Here is a 22956-nt window from a genome sequence, read left to right on the forward strand (position 1 = left end):
CAAATTCATGATTTTCCACTGATGAGAACGCGCCTTACATCTCTAAACTCGAGAAGCCGCAAGGTAGAATTGTATTTCTAGCTTCTATGATGAATTCAAGGATTTACAGTTCGCTATATATTGAGAGATTTCTCATTACTTATGCAAGGCCGGTTATGAATTCTAAGAGAGCGGTGGCTCTATTAGATAGGACTTCAGACTGGCTTTAATGTATAAGGATGATGTTTTGATTGCATGTAAGTTTTTACCTCTCTGAGTGACGATGACATCACGTAGAAGTATTACACTGAACGATCTGTGTGTCTGTCACCGCAGTAGGCAAATCGGAGTAAACGTGTTCGTAATTTCCGGAAAGCGTTCGCAGATTACAGAAATTCAAAAAATTATATCTCATTGCGTTATCTCTCTCACTGAAGATTATTTTCAAAACGGTAACCATAATACGAAAAAAGTTACACCCAATCAAAAAAACCACCCTTATACAGTATATTAAACGCAGTATGAAGTCTTATCTAAGAGAGCTACCGCTCTCTCAGAATAGACACCAATCTGTACTTACAAACTTCTGACAACACCACTTTCTACTGGTCGTCAGTGTATACCAAATAGGCATCAATTTGCAACATTGGCCTCTACTCCATTATACTAGTTCGGGTTAAAATATACGCGACGACCGGCTAATGTTACGAGAACGATCTAGCCTCTCAGTGGTAAACGCAGTTGCGCTTTTCACTTATTTGTGAATCTATACCCTAAATTTACAAACATCGTGAAAAAGGCGTACGCTATACGTCAAACAAAAACAATAGCTATGTTTAAAATGATTTTTGGAATAACGTTTCTTCAAACGAATTAACTAGAATTAAATTAATTATTATCAATTATATTTTTTTTTAAATGTTTAAGAGAAACCTCGTTCTTTGGAACGACGCCCGTCAAAGTTTCTATAGTATGAATAATGAAGATTGCATATGAAGTCGAATCACTATACGCATTTCATGGAAAATAAAAAGCTAGTAATTAAGACGAGTTCTTAATGAATTACATACAAACCATGGAAACTAGGGATGAACCGGTACCGATACCATATCGGTATCGGCACCGATACTCGGGGTTTCCCGATAGTATCGGATCGGATGGTTCGATACCGATACTAAACCGATACTCGTTTAAAATGCGTTATATGGCGCTACATGACATTTTTAGGTTTTTAAGTAACGTAATGATGGTGATAATATCTCATTTCTATGAATTTCAATCGTGACGAGTTCTCATTTATATAAAAAGTACCTGAATTCAGTTTATCTAACAACTTTTAAGCGAAAATCTTTCTTAGTACGCGCCTACTACTCTAGGGATGAACCGATACCATATCGGTATCGGTTGAAGTATCGGGTTTTGGATCATAGTGAGTAAATATCGGTATCGATCGGTATCGGTTCATGTTTGCATCGGTTAAGCCTGGTATCGGCCATCTCTAATGGAAACTATTCAAAGTTTATATAGGACGAGGTAAAGCATCACGAAAAATTAACAAAAGTATGTAAACAGACTCAGGTATCTCTCTCGGTCTTGCATTAATAAAACCTTCGAAGACGAACTTATTCGCGATAGAACTGTCGTAGGAAATAAAGATCCCCGTACTCGTGCTCAACTGAGTTCAAAAGCTAACTCTAGCTTCCGCTATCTATAAAAGTTACGCTAATAGGTTAGCGGTTCGTCGTAAACCATACGGAGGAAGTCTTTCATTCACTCTAGTGACTCACTTTCTGTTACTTCTCTTTACCGTTGCTAAAACACATGAGTTTCAGCCTGAGAATTAGCTTTGTTTGGTAAGTCTTAATTGTTTCGTAATGTTAATAAAGGATTCGTTTTAATTAACATCGAACTTAATGGTGTGTTTAATAATAATTATAATTAAAAATGATAAGGTTATTGGTTAGACTGGTAATGCATCAAACATTGGTTGCAAAGTTTAGAATATATTGGCATCTTTGGCCAAATCGTAGAACATTGATTGCTCGTTTTTCAGGAGGGCATCTGGAGAGTCGAATTCCACAATTCGTCCCTGATCGAGAACCATCACCCTATGAAGAGTTAACAGACATAAAAATAGGTAATCACATTCGGAACAGGACAATATGGTCTCGCCGATTTGGTCGCGGGACTAATTGGTCTCACCGATTTGGTCTCGGTACTATTTGGTATCGTGATTATTTGGTCTCGGGACGGGTTGGTCTCGTGATTATTTGGTTACCTAATTAGTTGCCTCCTTTTCCAAAACAATGGTCCCAATAATTCGTTGCCACCTTTTCCGAAACAATGGTTCCAATAATTCGTTGCCTCCTTTTCCAAAGCAATGGTCCCAATAATTCGTTGCCACCTTTTCCACAACATTCTCCTACTAATTAGCTGCCACCTTTTCCAAAATATTCTGCTATTAATTAGCTGCCACCTTTTCCATAATATTCTCCTATTAATTAGATGCCACCTTTCAAAAACATTCTGCTATTAATTAGCTGCCACCTTTTCCAAAATATTCTCCTATTAATTAGCTGCCACCTTTTCCAAAACATTCTCCTACTAATTAGCTGCCACCTTTTCCAAAATATTCTCCTAATAGTTAGCTGCCACCTTTTCCAAAACATTCTCCTACTAATTAGCTGCCACCTTTTCCAAAATATTCTCCTAATAGTTAGGTGACACCTTTTCCAAAATATTCTGCTATTAATTAGCTGCCACCTTTTCCAAAATATTATCCTATTAATTAGCTGCCACCTTTTCCAAAACATACTCCTACTAATTAGCTGCCACCTTTTCCAAAACATTCTCCTACTAATTAGCTGCCACCTTTTCCAAAATATTCTGCTATTAATTAGCTGCCACCTTTTCCATAATATTCTCCTATTAATTAGATACCACCTTTTCAAAAATATTCTGCTATTAATTAGCTGCCACCTTTTCCAAAACATTCTCCTACTAATTAACTGCCACCTTTTCCAAAACATTCTCCTACTAATTAGCTGCCACCTTTTCCAAAATATTCTTCTAATAGTTAGCTGACACCTTTTCCAAAATATTCTGCTATTAATTACCTGCCACCTTTTCCAAAATATTCTCCTATTAATTAGCTGCCACCTTTTCCAAAACATACTCCTACTAATTAGCTGCCACCTTTTCCAAAATATTCTACAATTAATTAGCTGCCTTCTTTTCCAATATATTCTCCTATTAATTATCTGACACCTTTTCCAAAATATTTCTATTATTGCTAATAAATTGTTCGTGGTAAGAGGCGGACTTTTAAATACTCAAATAATCTTCTTACCTCCAAACAAGGTTGGGTTGGGTTAGGTCCGGAGACCCATTTGACCCGAGACCCATTTGTTCCGAGACCCAATTGTCCCGAGAACCAATTGTCCCGAGACCCAATTGTCCCGAGACCCATTTGTCCCGAGACCCAATTGTCCCGAGACCCAATTGTCCCGAGACCCATTTGTCCCGAGACCAAAACGGCGAAACCTAATCGGCAAGACCATAACGGCGAGACCAAATTGTTGCGGACCGAATCACATTGGTAAGCCTGTCAAACAGTTTGGTATACTAACTTGTCATAGTCTAAGATGGTGTTTATTCTGTGTGCGATGGTGATGATGGTAGAGTTGGCGAATTCCTTCTTGATGGTCTCTTGAATGAGATCGTCGGTGTCCATGTCGACCGAGGCCGTCGCTTCGTCCAAGATCAGGATCTTGGTGTTCCTCAACAAGGCACGAGCCAAGCAGACCAACTGACGCTGACCGACGCTCAAGTTGTTACCTCCTTCTGACACGGGGTGATCCAGTCCCTGCTCGAGTGATGCCACAAACGATTTCAGGTGCGAGTGTTCCAGGGCGGCCCACAGTTGCTGGTCATCTTTTTGCACAAAAGGATCCAGGTTGAGCCTGAGCGTGCCCGAGAAGAGGACGGGCTCTTGGGGGATGATGGTCAGCCGCGATCTCAAATCGTACAAGCCCAATCCCTTCACTTCCACTTCGTCTATGACGATCTGACCGCGCACCCCCTCGATGAGTCGGAAGAGCGCCAGTGTCAGCGACGACTTTCCCGCGCCTGTCCGCCCCACCACGCCCACCTTCTCTCCAGCTTCGATCGTGACATCGATGTCCTTCAAGACCAAATCTAATCCTTCACGGTATCTGGTGCTGTAGTCCTGGAATATGATTTGTCCTCGTTGAGGCCAGTCAGATGCGGGTTGAAATTCTGGTTTGTCCCACTTGGCCTCGGACTCCAAGCAACAGTATTCGTCAACTCTTTCTATGGAGACGACGTTAGATTCCAAACCCGTAGCGGAAGCGATAAACAATTTTATCGCCTGTAGAAGCTGTGAAATCAATACTTTATCACTAACGAAGGTGTAAAATATCGGTTTTACAATTGCTTAATGAGCAAAATATTTGGGTTTTGCTGCAATTCATCAGCATAGTAACACAAATAAAGTTCTAAAAAGTATTGGTTAATGCAACGTCACAAAGCGACAATTAATAAACGTAAACTTGTAACAGAATGTTGGCATTAGGTTACCTAACCTAAAACTACATTGTCGCTAAATTTCCTTCAATGATATTTTGCTTGAACAATAGGAGATTTTAGCTTGTGTAAAAGATTTTAATTTACTCGCTTCGTTTTCATTGATAGGGCTTACCCGATCGGCATTAGCTAAGATCAATCCTACAAAATCCGTTGACAGAGTCCCTCTGCTCAAAGTTATGAATATTGCGGTGCAAAACATCAAGCAGTTGCCCAAGATATTGTAGCGAACTGTCAGCCATCTGGAAAGAAATTGCATTTTACATAATTGGAGAAATTAGTAGCGACTTGTAATGTCCGCTTTCCTATCAATATAGTGTAAATGCTGTCACTCCAAAACCAAATAGAAGCAATTTAAACTAGCTTTTAATATCGCAATTACAAAACTACCTTTGCGCCATGTTCATCATGTAATTAGCGGCAGTGCATTCGTCGATCAGTTTCAGGAAGTGTCCCTCGAAGTTCTGTCGGGCGTCACACGCCCTGATGACAGTGCTGCCAGCCACTGATCCTCCCACGTGCGAAAACAAAAAGGAATTTCTTAAGCTTGTTATCCGCTTGAATTGACGATTACTCGACATCAAGAAACGCTGCCAAAGATATCGGAAAATCTTCTGTTATAATAGTTACTAGTAGACGCATACACTCAATGGGTAAAACGTGTCCTTTCCAAACTTCTTTAACTTAATTATATTAGTGCCAAATCACTTTTAGCGGTTAAATATTTCAAAGATTGGTAGTGTTATCTTAATATCGCGGGGAAAGTGCTTGGTGGATGTCACAGTTAGAACAGTCATGGCGCCAAGTGCATCCTGTTGCTTAATAAAACTTAATCTTATATAATGTTTGTTAACTTTGGGAAATGTCGATAATAATCGAGCCTGTGTTTAATGCTCTAATTATCATTAGTCTCATTTGAAGAGCTCCAAGCTCTGGCCTGCAACCAACTCCCAGATTATTAAAGATCAAAAGCGAATACCCCTCACTCGATAAGAATCCCGTGTTTAACCTCGACATTTAACAATTGAGATTGATAATGAATAATTATTTATGACTGGAGACTGAAATCTAGTTCATACCTGAAGTAGAAGGTATCCAACGACAACAACAATGAAGGGAATTATGAAAAGTGGTAAAAATATTGCAGTTCCTATCGGGTAAACAACTAAAAATATCACTCCAAAATTAGTTTGCATAAATATTCCAGGTAATTGCTGGTCGAGGGTGTCGATGTCTTGGGAGAAACGATTGAGTATCCTTCCAACGGGGGTCGTGTCGAAGAAGGACATGGGAGAACGAGAAACGCTCTCGAGCATTTTCCCATGTAGACAGTTTGCTGCTCGTAGACTGCGAAAGACGTTCACAGTTACGTTCAAAAAGGAGACAGTGGCTTGGCTTAGACCAAGAGTAACTAAGACCGCTATACGGGTTGCCTTTAAGGCTGGGTTCGCTTTAAAATCTTCCTTCGAGTCCGCACACCACAGAGACAGCCAATACATTGACGCAAAATTAAAGACAACAACACTGGTGATTATTACTTCGATGATCGCATACCATGTTATACCGTAGGCTTTAAAATATTGTTTGTATTGTGATAAGGAAATCTGCAAATGCGCAATAACATTATCACAAGGAAACATTTGTGTGGAGAGGTTTTGTTCTCTTAGCTTCCAAACTCCTCTCGTATATTAAAGAGCACATACGTTTCCTTCTTTGAGCGTCTCCTTAGTCATGAGTTTTGCCTCATCTTCATGTGAGACTTTTTCTTGGGATGCAAAATGAAATCGTTCAACTTTGATACTACAAAAATTGCACAACCAAAATTCATAAATTAACAAAGCGTTTTCAACCATGGAGTCTGTATCGTCTGTATCTTAAGAGGAGCAGTAAACCAGCCATGGTGTTTAGCCCTCGCAGACCGATAACAGTCTGAGGTGTAATTCAAGGTCAATTTAGAAAAAATCCGCTCTCCTATACAGTATTTGCTAGAGGTATTTCTGTTGGTTCTTCCATAGCCTGTCGGTTAGTAGCTAACATTCAATGTCGGTGGTCGCGCTTCGTAGATTTGACAGACCTGCTCTCCGAAATGAGGCAGTATCCTCGTAAGTCCCCTATCTCCAATTTGAAATTTTATGATCCCGATCAGGCTTGGGCTATTCCCATCTAGTTGCTCGAGCTGATCGAGACACGGGGAGAGACAAATTGTGTCATGGAAAAAATAGCGCTTACCGCTCCTACTACAGTACAGCCTCGATGTTTCAACTTGAAAAAATCAATAAAAATAAGGGCTATCACTACAAGCTGTGCATGCCACATGGCGGTTGACAACAATAAAACTCGCTCAGTTATTTTGTACAGAACATGGTTAACTTCTATAACTCGAAGCATTTTGGCTTTTCTACTAGCGGTAGAAATTGTAGGTATAGATGACTCACGACGGTTCTTCTTTATTCTCGTTGCTCAGGTCGTTCATGTGTTGTCCAAAATATTCTCTGGCCATTCCTTGACGACTCATGATTTCGTCATAGGTACCCCTCTCGATCATTCGTCCTTCGTTCATGAAGAGGATTTCGTCCACTTCTCGGATGAAGCTCAAGTTGTGCGTCACCAAAACTCTGGTCTGTAAAAGATTGAAAGCTACCTTTGGAGCGAACAAGAAACAGAAGCAGCTATCAAAAGTGGAAGACTCTAAGTGTTTTATTTTCGCTATTATCGAAGTTGCCAGGATTTAAATTAAAATCTATGCGGTTTAGATAAATATGTATATACGAGATATCAAATGAAATTTATTTCACAGTAAAAGTACTGATTATTTTCCGGGACGCTATATTGAACTATTACCAGGATTTAAACCAAAAGACATGCCGACCACACTCATTAACGGATGCTTAGAGCTTTCATAGAAAATATAAGAGTAGCGTTATTTACTTTATTTCGAAGAAATCCCTTTGGTCCGATAACTTCGTTGAAGAGATGCTTGGCCACGTGCGAGTCAACCGCCCCCAACGGGTCATCAAAGAGATAAACATCGTCATCGCGATAAATTGCTCTGGCCACGTTGACCCTTTGCTTCTGACCACCACTCAAGTTGATACCCTATCATGCAAAATTAGTAAACGACCACGTTACTAACAATTTATGGAACAATCAATCATAATAGGTACTCTTTCTCCGATCTCTGTTTCGTCGTCAGCGGGTAGTTGGTCGAGGTCCGGTTGAAGGGCGCAGGCGCGTATGACGTTGTTGTATCTTTCCTGGTCCATTTCGTCGACGAAGAGAATGTTCTCTCTGAGTGAGGCGTTCTGGATCCAGGGTTGTTGAGTGACGTATCCCACTCTCCCGGCCACTCTCACCTCCCCCTCCTCCTTCTGCATCTCGGAAACCAGAGCGGACAAGAGGGAAGACTTGCCACAACCCACTGGACCCACCACGGCCACCAAGGAACCACGGGACACTTTCAAATTGATGTCCTGAAGAGACGCCGCTGCTTCGTCGTCCAAGTTCCAATGAAACGTTCCCTTTTGAATCTCAATCGCTGAAATTTTCATGGAAATAAATTGATGTTAACATTGGTCAAAATTGACCTATTGAGAGTTTAAAAATATTTGTGAACAATCTAGAAGGCCTCTTAATAGTCTTTGACAACGTTATGCTGATTGACTTATTTTACAAATAGCATTTGCAGGAGAGTTGAGTAATTGCGGGGGGTATTATTGTACTAAGCCAGAACTCCTTTTGAATCGCGGGTTAAGTTTACTATGGGAATAAACGTGATTATTATAGGAGGACATTTTTTATTTATACCTTATCCCCTGATTGGAGGGTTAAGTTCTGAAGAAGTTCCTTCCTCAGCGCTTCTACCTTTTACCCACAATAAATTTTCAGATTAAATTCATCCGCTTGTATAGCAATAGCTGACGGAAATAATAAGCGACGTATCTTGTTTTTTAGCCGCATCGAATGATGAACATCTACGATGTGGGTCTTAGTTTGACCTGCCCTGTTGTTGGCGCTGGCGTGAAAGAGAACCAACTTTGGCAGTACAAAATTTTTCTTTCGTCATTGAAGGGAGAATGAATTAGAGAAAAGTGATATTTTTCATTCGTGTAATCGAGGGTAATTTTAAAAAGCAAAAGCAAGTATATACCGACGTTATATTTAGAATGGTCTTAAGGCGGTGTTTATTATTAAAAGTTACGTGTATTTCTCCATAAATAGAGAAGAATTTTAAAATCAAAAGGAAGTACTAGTCTGTTGCCCCGTGGATATTACAATTATAACGTAAGTAAATTTATTGAAGTAATGATTAAGGGTTATATTTTTTATTTTTGTTAGGACGTCGAGGGGCTATTCACTCTGATTTTCTGTACTTCTTTTAATGGGTATTTCCAGAAGCGAATAAGAGAGAAGGGAGACATTAGAGCCTGCTATGGTAACGAGAGTCCGACCAACCTCAAGAAAACCGCGAAAACTTTGCGCAAGTACACAGCTTTTAACCAATTTACTGCAAATATAGTTCTTTAAGTTCTCCGCGGTATCAGGCGGCCTATTTGTCTGCTAGATTTTCATTCTCCAAAGGCTTAGGGCTGTCGATGTTTCGTTCTTGTGTAATTATAACCTCAAGTATGTATTTTATTGAAAATAATTTTTATTTTTTAATATTAATTCAGAATAATTAGTTTTCATCTATTTATTACCTTTAAATTATCTGATTTTGGTATGTTCTCAATTCCCGTGCATCTAAATGAATTGCACAGCTTGATTTGGTTTGTCAACATGAAATTCGGTCATTTTTATCTCCTTCAATGTAAAGTTGTAAACAAAACTACTTTTTATACATCAACCGAGACGTCACCTTCTTATCTGACGTCATAGCTAAGACAGAAGGTAGATAGCCAATCAGTGAAGGGTAGTTGATTTGAGGTTAGTAAGACTGGTGTTACGAGTGTAAAGCATTATGGAGATATAAAGTGTGTCCCTTCTCTCTTATTCCCTTCTGGTATTTCGTTTTACCACTGTTAAAGGATGCGCATCGTGGTACTACTCACTCACACTGTCCGTTCGAGTCACACTTTTATAAATATAACAGTAGTAAAAAATTGAAGTAAAGATTTTAGAACAGTTAAAGATAGCGCATCGAGGGGCTAATGGGGCTATTCACTCAAATATTCTGTAACGCCTGTTTAGTACTATACGATGTGGCTACTATTACGAGCCCAGTCCTTGGATCGTCTTGTTGAAGTTCCTGATTAATTGACATACCGCAATTGGCGTCAATGGCCATCTTCTCCACGTAATGCTTGGTTTCCCCACGATTCAACAAGTTTGCAATTCTCCTTACTGAGACGTGTGTCTGTAATGAATTACTTAGTGGATCTGCATCATTTTGAGATGTTTTAATGAAAGGGAAGGTCAAAGTGATAATTCTATACTATTCTTTGTTGCGAAAATGTTTTGTAATACAAGTTTAAAACATGAAATTAGTTGTCGTTTTTTAATGACGCAACTATAATTTCAAATGTTTCTAAAACAATATAACGATGGCAATCAAAAGTATATGTAATAAAACGAAAAGGCTTGATCAAGCATTCGAAAAGGTGCCGGGTCATAGCCATGTCCCCAATATCCTACCCCTTTAAGCCGTCCTACTTCGACTCGGGAAAAATTGACACAATCACGACAGCTAAAGCTAAGCCTATTTTTTGCACCTGCGGTTTCATGTATTTGAGGCGAACTAATGACTAAAGCGGTAGCATAGTTTGCTTAATTGTGGTGCAAAAACATTATTTAAGGTGTTTCAAATCTAATAGACTCGGCAATGAATTTTACCACTCCGAGTTACGATGACGTCACAGAGAGGTATTGCACTGGACGTGTCTCTGTGTGTATCTGTAACTTGTTTAGAGTTGGTTTTAAAAGGATTTTTCTCAAATGACGTAGCTAAAACGATCTGTGATTGGGTGAGAGCCGACTTCCATTGACTGTTACGATAATAAGATGGAAAACCGAAAAGTTCCGTTATATCAAAAAACGACAAATTATATTTTTCAAAAGTCGAGAAATGTTCAAATCATTCAATACCGGAAAACAGTTTATATGTTTAGTAGACCCAAAATAGTAGATTTATCTTTTAACCCTCCCTGACCCCGTTCTTACCAAAACTAGGCTATTTATTAGATCCGGAAACGTTAGCATTGACGTCGCTAATAATCGTACCAACTGAAAGGAGACGAAAGCTTTCCTCGAGGTGAGAACGTTATCGTCGTCAATTAAAACGTACATGGCGAAGCACGGTGAGGTAATCTGAATATTTAGAAGCATTATGTGCAGGAACTTCAAATCAGTATGAACTTAAACAAGTCACGTAAAAAAATAAACGTATTAGCTAGGTGTCGTTGGGGTGGTGATGTCGTGTTAGATTCGTATGTGCTAAAGTAGTAACAGTATTCGTGTTTTCTACTTCGATAAGGTAATATTAGAGATGGCCTAACGGTTGGGCTGAAATTAAGTTCTTACCACACCTAGCTAAAAAGGTCTTTTCGTCTATCCAACATCCACATACGAACCACTAACATACACACTCACAAAACATAATCGAAAGTCTTTCAAACTCTTAGCCAAAAACCGATTACAACTACATATAGCTGAAATCTCTACACTTTTATGTGCACCCATCATTGATAATAATATTCCAATTCTTGGAGTTTTTTCCCTTCGTACCAAAACAGGCATGAGACCAGTTATGAACATATTTATTGCTTGGAAGAGGCCTTGCTTCTTCATGAGTGAAATTTCTTCATTCCTGATTTCAAGAACGATTCTCTGGAATGATCTTTCCCATGCGTACAACTTCAAGACGCGGATTCCGTTCAAGATTTCGCTCATCACTTTCATTCTGTTGTCCTTCAGCTTCATCAGCTCAATCTAATATAAACGAGATGATTAAAGAAACCATTCACAGAGACTGATGGTCGTGATAGTAAAAATTAACATTCGGCTGTCGTAGCTGTTATAAGACGCGAGTTCCAAGAATAAACCTTATTGCGAACGTTATGATTTTCGCCATTATAAGTACTAGAATCAAAACCCGTTTCCGCTTTACCATTCGGGCTTGTTTTAAACCAAATAAACCGCCTTCAACCCTCTTTCTCCCACTGTGCAAGTATAGGCTTTCAAGTTCACCCTACAATTCGTCTACATTTCTACTCCATCTTTTCTTTAATTTCGGCCACAATTCTTTTAGAATGCGAACTTTTTGAAAAGGCTTATAACAAACATTTCATTAGCGCGATCTGCTGGAGATGGTTAATGATTTTTGCGTATGGCGCCGATTACGGTCTAGTGCTGATTTGGTTGGATAACATTTACCTGCAATTCTTTGTATTTCTTGGTGCTGAGATAGTTCAGTGGAAGAAGAACGATGATAGGTACGATGCCAGCCAAAGCTGAAAAGCTCAGTTCTTGATACATGAAGGCGAAACACAATACTAATTGTACCGGGACCGACCACAAGAGGCCCAGTTGCGGTGACAGAATTTGGAATCTGTTCGTGTCCACGTACATTGTGTTCAGTATTTCGCCCATTGTCAAGTCACGTCGATCGCTGCTCGTCAAGCGAAATGTCTGCTTCGACGAATCTCATTAATAAACTAGTGTCCCATAAAGATAACCCTAACTTACTTTTTTGTACAGAACGTGCATGGTGGCGGATTTGAGTCTCAGTCCTAGTTTGGTGTGGAAAATGGCGCTGCCTTCTTGCAACAAAGATTGCACCAGACCGGCCAAACCGTAAAGGCAAGCGTAAAAAATCCCCTTCCACAAAGGATCCTCGCTAGTCGAGTAGTCAATAATGGAACTGAAAACAAATGTCAATAAACTGCTTAACTCGATTCCAAATTTTGCTTAATCCATTTCATCATGGCCAGCAAATTGCAATCTCAACTTCTGTTGGAATCAGTTTAAAAGAATATTCAGAGGAATGGAAACAATCAGGCACCTGACCCACAGAAACAGGAATTGTTATTGCTCATTTGATTGGAACTTTCTCTACGCTTCAGTACAAAGCAAAGAGCCAACTAACACCAACAAAGGAAATTAAGTACACGTTTTAGTTTAAACGATGTACAATCTCATTCTTTTAATTTGGAATTTAATCTTATATTCTTGATTTTCCATAAAAAATCGCATGAGCTGTTATGACGTTTCCGAAAAAGTGAATTTGTTTACCCTGTCAATAGGGCAGGACCGATAGACACTGCGTCGGACAGAACTTGAAAGACCACTCCAGCTATCAAGCAAGGCCCGACAGTCCTCAACAAGGGCCAACTGATTGATTTGCTTTGATATATGGTTGTATTTCTTTCTTCTGAAAATCTTTTCATTTCCATTTGATCATTTTGGGTCTCAGTTTGGGCTTTCCAGTGTTTTTCGAAAATGTGCGAGACAGTCAGCGCTCGTTCTGAGTCATTCAAGTCGTACACATCCGATGGCTCAAGGCTTTTCTTCCAACCTTTCCACAATGCGCTACAATTCGTTCAAAATATAATAAGTTGCATTGTAATATCTTCTTCAAAATAAGGACAATTTATAAGAGCTCAAGAACGAGAAGAGATTTACCTGGTAAGCCATGAATGAACCACGCTTGAACAAAAAGATGAGTCATCTTCCCTTGATTTCTTAAATGTTTTAAAATAATCATAAAATATAATGAAGAATTTTAATGGAAAATTAAGTTTATATTGTAAGCAGGCCCGGATCGCCCATAAGGCAGACGAGGCAGCTGCCCAGGGCCCCGCTGTTGAGAGTGGCCCCGCTAAATATCAAATGCCCCCGGGCCGTTTCAGAATTGCAAAATTTTTCTTTGCAAATTAACTTTATTTCAATAAATCGAACTGTTCGAGAATTCAGATTACATTAACATAATTGGGAACATAGTAGAAAGCCCATGTTGCAATGAAAACTGGACTAAAAGCTTTCCCAAGAACGAGAATTACAAGCGTTCGTGATTGCTCATAATCCAGGCAGACGATGCGCGAGCAGTTTTGTGAAGCGGGAATGCGTGATCTATTAGGCCATGACACAATTGTGGATGGAAACTGGAATCAAAATATAATTATTTAAAATTTAAATAAAATGAGTCTGATACTTCATGGAGATTTTAAAATTATTTATTAATTTAAATATACGCAGGAGCTTTCGGACCGCGGTCCCTCTTCAGCTGCAACTTTGACAATAATGTGATAAAACTATCCGAATGAGAACTAATTTTTAACAGTTTTTTACAGTTTTTTTACATATGTTTTTTAAGCAATACTACCCCATATTGTCTTACTCTTAATTTTTTTTGTATATTCTTTTTTGTAAGTGAAAACCTCCCCACCCATTTATATTTATTGATCCTTGGTCTAAATTTAAATTGGCTCTATCCTTAATATAAACCGCTTCCTTGAAACAACGTTTATACCAATTCGTCTCCTGACATAAAATTTCTACTGAATCCCAGTCAATTTGATGGTCGTCATTTTGTTTTATATGTACCGCTAACCCATTGTTTTCATTAAACGTTTTAACACAATATTTGTGCTCTGTCTGTCGTTTCCTCAATTGACGTTTTGTTTGTCCTACATATTTCTTTTTGCAATTACATTCAATTTCGTATACCACTCCAGTTTTTTTCATTTTATCTATTTTTGGTTTGTTTCTAATTAATTCTGATTTTAATGTATTTGTTATTTTACTAACTAAAGTTAAATTATATTTTTTGAATTGCCTCTTCGTTTTTTCTGATATTCCTTTAATATATGGTAATGAAATTATGTGTTCTGGTTTTTCTTTTGGGTTATTGTTCTTTACATCATGGTTTTCAAAAATTTGATTAACAATGTGTTCTGGGTACCCACTTGTTATGAATTGTTTCTTAAATTTATTTTTGTCCTTTAACGGATCATCCGATAAAATTTCTATTCTATTTTTAAATGATTTTACAATTCCTATTTTAATATTATCACTATGAGATGATTGGAAATTTAAAAAGGTTTTAGCATGTGTGGGTTTTTGATACATTGAACACGAAAAATTTTTATTGTTATGTCTCACTAGCAAGTCTAGGAATGGTAAGCACTTATAATTTTCCCCTTCATATGTAAATTGGATGTCTTTCTGTATTTTATTTACTATCTCTAACAATTTTTCGGTTTTTAACGATTTCTTCTTGATTAGGAAGACATCATCCATGAATCTTTTCCATAATTTTATATTTTGTTTTACTATTGTTTTCCTTAAAATGCTCATCTCAATATGTTCCATAACTAAATTTGCTATTGGTGCTGATAAAGGATTTCCCATTGCTAAGCCGTTTTTTTGTTCTTAAAAATTATTTTCAAATAAAAAATATGTGTCTGTTAAACAAATTTCTGTCAATTTTAGGATAGTTTCTAGGCTCAAGGTTGTTCTATTTTTAAGTGTTTTATCCGATTTTAATTTGGTTTTTAATATTGTTAAAGCTAACGGTATTGGTATACTTCCATATAAATTAACGACATCAAGTTGGAAGTATACCAATACCGTTATTAAATTAAAATCGGATAAAACACTTAAAAATAGAACAACCTTGAGCCTAGAAACTATCCTAAAATTGACAGAAATTTGTTTAACAGACACATATTTTTTATTTGAAAATAATTTTTATGCACAAAAAAACGGCTTAGCAATGGGAAATCCTTTATCAGCACCAATAGCAAATTTAGTTATGGAACATATTGAGATGAGCATTTTAAGGAAAACAATAGTAAAACAAAATATAAAATTATGGAAAAGATTCATGGATGATGTCTTCCTAATCAAGAAGAAATCGTTAAAAACCGAAAAATTGTTAGAGATAGTAAATAAAATACAGAAAGACATCCAATTTACATATGAAGGGGAAAATTATAAGTGCTTACCATTCCTAGACTTGCTAGTGAGACATAACAATAAAAATTTTTCGTGTTCAATGTATCAAAAACCCACACATGCTAAAACCTTTTTAAATTTCCAATCATCTCATAGTGATAATATTAAAATAGGAATTGTAAAATCATTTAAAAATAGAATAGAAATTTTATCGGATGATCCGTTAAAGGACAAAAATAAATTTAAGAAACAATTCATAACAAGTGGGTACCCAGAACACATTGTTAATCAAATTTTTGAAAACCATGATGTAAAGAACAATAACCCAAAAGAAAAACCAGAACACATAATTTCATTACCATATATTAAAGGAATATCAGAAAAAACGAAGAGGCAATTCAAAAAATATAATTTAACTTTAGTTAGTAAAATAACAAATACATTAAAATCAGAATTAATTAGAAACAAACCAAAAATAGATAAAATGAAAAAAACTGGAGTGGTATACGAAATTGAATGTAATTGCAAAAATAAATATGTAGGACAAACAAAACGTCAATTGAGGAAAGGCTGATCAGGATAAAAAGAAGAAGCAAAAAGAAGTTATTGCTAAAACACGTAAATTGACGGACGTTTTTTAGCAAACCTGCAACCGAACTTCGTGAAATCATCCAGCCGGAGTCCGGAGATTCTAATTCCGAAGGCGAATCGAATGTCTCAGTTCAAAATGTGGAGCAACCACATGCCCAGGATGACCTGGAAGTTTCTTTTCAAGAAGTTATTGACCAGCCACCACCAATCCCGTCAAAATAAAGCAGAGATTGCCAATATTCTACTGATATAGCAACATGGCCTTCCAGTATTAAAGACATCGATCAGGACTACTGGATTTATGAAGGAAGAGAAAAATGTCAGCATAAAGATGCCGACTTCAGCATCTCTGCGAAATTGTATCAGAATAAAAAGTCACCAAGACAATGCCAAAGGTCCTACTTTACTCATGTTCATGAGCCTTCAGGATAAAGCTATCCAAGGAGTTGGCTTTGCTTCTCACCAACTAATGGAAGGCTTTACTGCTTTCCTTGTAAGTTGACGAATCTACGAACTTGCTTATTTTCCACCGATGGTTATCGAAAGTGGAAAAACGCAAGTACAGAAATTAAAACTCATGAGAGTACTCAACCGCACAGAGATGCTATATTGTCCATTTTAAATCGAAAAGGCAAAGGAAACGCAAAAGTTGTAGATTCAGCGTTAGTTATTCAAATTGAAAACGAACGAAAATACTGGGTAACTTTGTTGGAACGAATAGTTGCAGTTATCAAATTTCTTGCTCAGCGGGGCTTACCGTTTCGAGGAACCGATGAACTGATTAGTTCTCCAAACAATTAATGGTAACTATTTGGGCATACTGGAGCTTATTGCAAAGTTTGACGATTGAAACGATTTGTCAAGTTTCTCGATATGGACGGTCACACCGGTGAGATGATATTTGAAAGTCTCGTCTCATTTATGGAGAGTCACGAAATTCCTTTAGAAAAATGTCGGGGTCAAAGCTACGACAACGCGAGCAACATGAGTGGAAAGTACAGCGGTGTACAAGCCCGAGTAAAGAATGTTTGTCCTTACGCATCATTCGTTCCATATTTTGCTCACTCTCTAAATCTTGTCGGATTAAATGCAGCTAATTGTTGTGGAGAGGCTAGCCGATTTTTTATGTTTTTGGAGAGTTTGTACACTTTTTTTTCGGCGTTGACAAACAGATGGAGCCTATTGATTGCTTGGTTTCGAAAATGTGAAGTCAAACCATTGACTCTGAAACATTTATCTGAAACACGGTGGTCTGCACGCGCGAATGCCACAAAAGCCGCTCGACAAGGTTTTGCTTCAGTTAGAAACGTGTTAACTAACATATCGAATGACAAAAACCAAAAAAGCGATTGTCGACAACAAGCCAGGGGTTTACACAACAATATGGGGAAACTTGAGACGGGTATTTTGTTAATACTGTGGGATCGCACCTTGCAGAGATTTCAAATGACTAGCGCTTCTTTACAGTCGGCTACTCAGAATCTAAACACAGCCTGTGGTTTGTACGATTCATTGCATGGTTTCGTGAAAACTCTCAAATCGGCGTATATCGACATCAAGAATGAAGCGAAGAATTTGACTGGATGTGATGTTTATCACGAAGAAATTACAAGGAAGAAGATCCCCAATAGAAGGTATTTTGAGAAGACATGATCTTCAGTTGTCGACCCAACGGTGGAAACAATGACAGCTTCAAAAATATTTCAGGCACAAGTTTACCTGCCAATAATATGTAACATTCTTTCTGAACTTACAGAACGGAGATCAGCGTACCGTTCACTTGAAAACGTGTTTGTATTTCTTCGAAACCTGAAGACATTATCAGAAGGAGAAATAAAGCATGGATCAGATCGTCTACTCAACACTTATCCCGAAGATTTGGAGGAAAACTTTGTGAACGAATTAACTCAGTTTGTCAGCCTGTTGAAATCGGATGCTGCTTCCCAATTGGAAACCGAAGACGAGCAATACGAATTAATATTGTATCGTTTTATTACACAAAATGAATTGAAATCAACATACCCCAATATTGAAATTATACTCAGAATTTACTTGTCGCTTATGATCACCAATTGCAGTGGCGAAAGATCCTTTTCATTTCAAAACCTCGCAAAGAGCGACAATGATACAAGATAGATTGAACAGTTTAACGCTCTTAAGCGTAGAACATGAATTGCTGGACGAATTGGATCTTCTAACTATAATTAAGTCATTTGCTAATTCCAAATGCCGAAAAATTTCAATTTAGCAGTACCAATTAAAATGTATTGAATATAATTATTAGCACTTTGTCAAAGATTTCGATATTAGTGAATAAACATGGAATTTTTAACCTATACTAAAAAATCAGGGGTCTCGCGTTAGCAATCTGCCCTAGGCCCCGCATTGGCTAGATCCGGGCCTGATTGTAAGGGAAAATCAAGACTATCATTATGCATGACGAATTAGACCTGGCAAACAATGCATCTAGCTGCACGTTTACCTTGAGCGCGTGCCTGACCTCGTGTTTCTACTAAATAATTAAATCACAGATACCCCAATGGCGGCCTCGCCCCTGTGTGTTGGTTTCTCTTTTGTTCAGTGGCGTCGCTAGGCCTTTTTTGGGGGGCTATAGCTCCCCCAAATTCCAAACTTAGCCCCCCCCCCAAAATAATTCGTAAACCCTACCAAAAAATTGCTGTTAGCAACCTAATATTCTGTAGCAATATATAAAAAAAATTATAATGATAGATTCGTTAACTTCGAGGGGTCGGTCATTCATGAAATCCCGTACGCTACCCGTGAAATCCAATTTAAGAAATCCGAATTCAATGCTGATTTCGAAATCAAATAAAAAATCCGAAATCAGCAACGAAATCCAAAATCAGTAAAGAAATCATAAAATCAGTAAAAAATCACAAAATCAACAAAGAAATCACGAAATCAACAAAGAAATCACGAAATCAGAAGCAAAATCAGTAAAGAAATCGTGAAATCCATTACAAAATTCACGAAATCCAAAATCAAAAGTAATCACAAAACCGACGAAATCACGGGGAAAAATCTCAAAATCCGAGGAAATCACGCGAAAAACTTCAAAATCCAACGAAATCAAGGGAAATATCGCAAAATCAGTCGAAAACACGGTAAAAATAGCAAAATCCGACGGAATCAAGGGAAAAATCTCAAAATTCGATGAAACCCATTGGAGGGAGGGAGTCCCAATAGTGTGGACTAAAAGCTAACCAAAACTAAAAATAAACTTAAGACGAGTGAAATTCCTTCATAATAGGTTCCGTAGTTTTTATCAATAGAAGGTTGTATATCTTTAAAATACGAATAGTTTCACGTTGACACAAATTTAGGGATTGTTTTAAAGGTCTACACATTTTCCAATGAACCCATTATGCAATTTTTTTTATTAATTTCTTATAATAACTAGTTTGCCCAGATTTAGCCCCCCCCCCCCAAATTTCAAACCCTAGCGACGCTACTGCTTTTGTTATCGACGAATTTGTCTATACATAAAAAAGTAGTATTTATTCACATGCATGCGCGAAATGTAAATCGAAAACAACAAGCGAGAAGGCTGGAACTCCTAGCAACCAGTGTTGAACTCGTAATACATAAACAACTTATTATAAAATGTGTGGAGTATTACCATTTCGGCTTCGACTGGGTACATATGTTTCTCGTACCGAGGAGAGACGTCACTCAGTGTGTGTAATACGAGGGTAACTACTACTAAAGGGTAAATTACCGACTCAATTACTAACCCGAAATAGTCGTCTCTGTCGTTCTGAAAAATTACACGTTTTTATTTTGCCGCAATAAAATTATAAAATTTAAAATAAACCTTGGCTTACTCTAAAATAGTATTTCATGATGGTGGATCTCAGTGTGATAGTTTGCGTTAGTGTTAAGAGGAACCAAAACAATGTCAGGATTCCGGACAACACCGTGCCACCAACTCTGCCGTATATCGTGAGGAATAACGCCAAGATCTGCAAGATGCGACCCCAATTTATTTTAATCAAAACGTGGACTTTTTAAATAGTCTTACGTAAGTTCCAAATTGAAGTACGACCGCCAAATTCTCAACGACTTGAAAATCACCGTAGTGTATGTGTTTTCCAAATTTCAAAACGCTAATTGCGGCCAGTAACAAAGTCAAGAACTGAAAACCAAAAGCAAAACCAGTACCTACGTTTTAGGAACTTTTCGGACATTCGCCTTTAAAATAATTTCCCAAGAGGAGGACTAATTGGTGCCGAGGAGGTCATCCTGTAGAGCTCATTTTGTGTCTTACAACGATGATCCTCGCTCACTTACACTTTTCGTAAAAGAAAGATGAGAACAACGGACTCTCCGCCGCTCTGACTTGGTGATCAACGCGATTTCCAATGGAAGGAACAACCAGAGTATCGCGCATGGCACCCAGACCAGGATGGTCTTTTGAAAACAAGGAGTAAAATCAGGATCATCCGTGTACCATGTCAAATTACCGTCCTATTGAATATTATTATAGAGTTGATAAATAAAACGCAAACGCCATCAATTAATATATTCAGAACACTGTTAATATAATAAACACGTAACATACCCAAAATGGAGAATTACAAAAGTCATTCAATGTGAAGGAACCCATGTCAAGATGAAAAACAATTTACTTATGGTAACACTAACTTTGAGCAAATTGTTTAAGAGATAGTCGCCGTGGCGCTACCGGGTATCTAAATAATACTTCCAACGTTTTGCATCAAACCCGTTACTTTGATATTTAAAAGACCTTGAACGAGTCTGACAATCGTGTAACGCAAGTGAATTTTAACACGAATTCACCTACATTGTAGCTGAATAACAAAATTACAGACTTCAGGAAATAAAATCGTTCTTTTATGAACCGTACATTTTGTCCTTATTCGCGACGCAAAATTATAATCTATGAATTCTGATTACAGACTCTGTTTGCTGAACTTGATGAGTAAAATTGATTGGACAATTTATCTTTTTAAAGATAGTTTAATCCTTTAATGAATAGAAGAATTCATTTCAATTTGACGAAAGATGCGAAAGGTCTAAATATCAAATTACAAAGACAAGTCACGTAAAAACATTTTCCGTATTAGCTAGGTGTGGTAGGGGTGGGCAGGGCGTGTTAGTTTTGTATTTTCTAATGTATTCATGTTTTCTAACTCGTTAAAGTCATATTCGAGATAGCCCTACAGTTGGGGTACATTAAGTTCTTACTACGCCTTGCAAAAAAGGTATTATCGTCTATCCAACATACACATACAATTCAGATAATTAACTGTAAGAGTACCACATTTAGGCTCTACATGGAGGTTTGTCATAGAAGTGTTAGCGGGAAGACTGGGCCTTACGCTATTGATCAGCGCGTCAGAGGTCCAACCTGTAATTATTGACAAAATGTGACAATCTTTTGAGATATTTCTCGGCTGTTTCGCCACGTGTAATGCTCAACAATATCATTGTTAATTAAGAAATTACTTAGTATTCCTTTATACCTTAAATAAAAATGGGAGTCCAATGTGACGAAACGTCTGTAACTATGAACGCAAAGCTTAATGGTTAAAAACAGATGATCGGGTTTGCCACAAAAGATTGAGATTCCCTAACTATATATTTTTAATAATTTTCGCATGGGCTACTGTTTATTATCAAAGAAGCTGTTCAGGCCATGGGACAAACGATCTTCCTCTTACATTTCAATAACGAAAGCCCAACCTTCAGGCATTAACATCCTTGGAATGAACTCTTCATTTTTGCCCCCAAGTTCATATTCGTTGTAGGAAAGGTTACAAAATACCCCTTTGATAAAATGCAGAACAAAAATAGGTGACTTTATTTAACCGCGTAAATAGGCCAATAGTGTAATCCTTAAATGAATTGGACCGTTCTTTTAAAATTGGAGGAGAAATCCATAATTCTAAATATCATGTAACTAAGAAGAAAACCATGTCAAGGCTGTACAAAATACAAAAAGCTTTTAAGGAGATGTATTAGAGTGTTAAGTATGGGCGTGTCAAGAAAATTGTGTGAAGTATTAGCGTTACTAACATAATAAGCTTGGATCATGAGTTAATAATATGTTAGCTCCCTATAAGTTACTCAGGCTCCATAGGCGTAATGTATCCAGCGATTTCTTCTCATTTCGCCCGCGCGGGAAAAAATCCGAATGTTGCGCTCTCTCTTGTCGAAAAAAAAAATCCCGCTCGTACTCCTCGACCTCGAGTCGTCGGCAGCTTTTTCACAAAGGGAGTGTTTTAGTCGTAAATATTTATGTTTTAACAATTTAATATTAAATCACGGCGTTTGTGTCAGTACTTAATTGTCACCCCTGCCTCCAACCTTGCAAGGGAGAGGGAAATTCCTATTATCTATCTCACTTTGCGCATGGGCGAAATTTCAAACCCAGCACTCAGGGGTCTCCGAAGAGATACAGTTCCTTGCAATTTAACACTCGATTTCCATCAGCGCGTGTAACATGTATTTGGTGGTCAGCTTTTGGTCCAGTTAGGAATCCATAAAACGTTAGTGGATAATCAAGCCTGGATTAAAGAATTGAGTTCTTAATGGATATGACTAGCCGATCGCCGCGTACTTCTTTCTTAATGCTAACGATGGGAGTAGAAGCAAAAATTGATTTATGCGAACATGTTTGCTCCGATTTGCCAGCTGCGAACGCGGTGACAGATACAAACACACAGTGTCCAATGTAATACCTCTCCGTGACGTCATCTACACTGGGAGAGGTAAACAAAACCCCAAAGAACCGATTTTAATCACTAATCATTTGCTAAACAGATTACTCGATATACAAATATTCTTTACCTTCGTTAGGGAGAATGGGATGAAAACTGTAAATTAAGCAAAGGAACCATTTCGCCC

At 37.8% G+C, this 22956-nt stretch overlaps 1 protein-coding gene across 1 annotated transcript; it reads right to left on the minus strand.

Annotated features, from left to right (window-relative positions):
* Positions 1-1825: 1825 nt before the first annotated feature.
* LOC149712141 (multidrug resistance-associated protein 1-like) lies at positions 1826-21630 on the minus strand. The gene is made up of 21 exons (XM_089860720.1): positions 20648-21630; positions 20377-20553; positions 20108-20221; positions 19911-20048; positions 19706-19843; positions 13201-13259; positions 12811-13107; positions 12265-12439; positions 11953-12207; positions 11305-11508; positions 10741-10887; positions 9847-9937; positions 7749-8119; positions 7513-7680; positions 7020-7204; positions 6288-6384; positions 5664-6188; positions 4975-5174; positions 4700-4826; positions 3609-4378; positions 1826-2087 (listed from the first exon to the last, which is right to left on the minus strand). The coding sequence occupies exons 1-21, from the start codon at positions 20690-20692 to the stop codon at positions 1976-1978; spliced, it is 4395 nt and encodes a 1464-aa protein (XP_089716846.1). The 5' UTR covers positions 20693-21630; the 3' UTR covers positions 1826-1975.
* Between the last annotated feature and the right edge of the window lie 1326 nt (positions 21631-22956).

The sequence above is a fragment of the Phalangium opilio genome, unplaced genomic scaffold (genome assembly GCF_054372755.1).
Source record: "Phalangium opilio isolate 3A_F unplaced genomic scaffold, DU_Popi_V2 ptg000011l_1, whole genome shotgun sequence".
In the NCBI taxonomy this organism is placed as follows: domain Eukaryota; kingdom Metazoa; phylum Arthropoda; class Arachnida; order Opiliones; family Phalangiidae; genus Phalangium; species Phalangium opilio.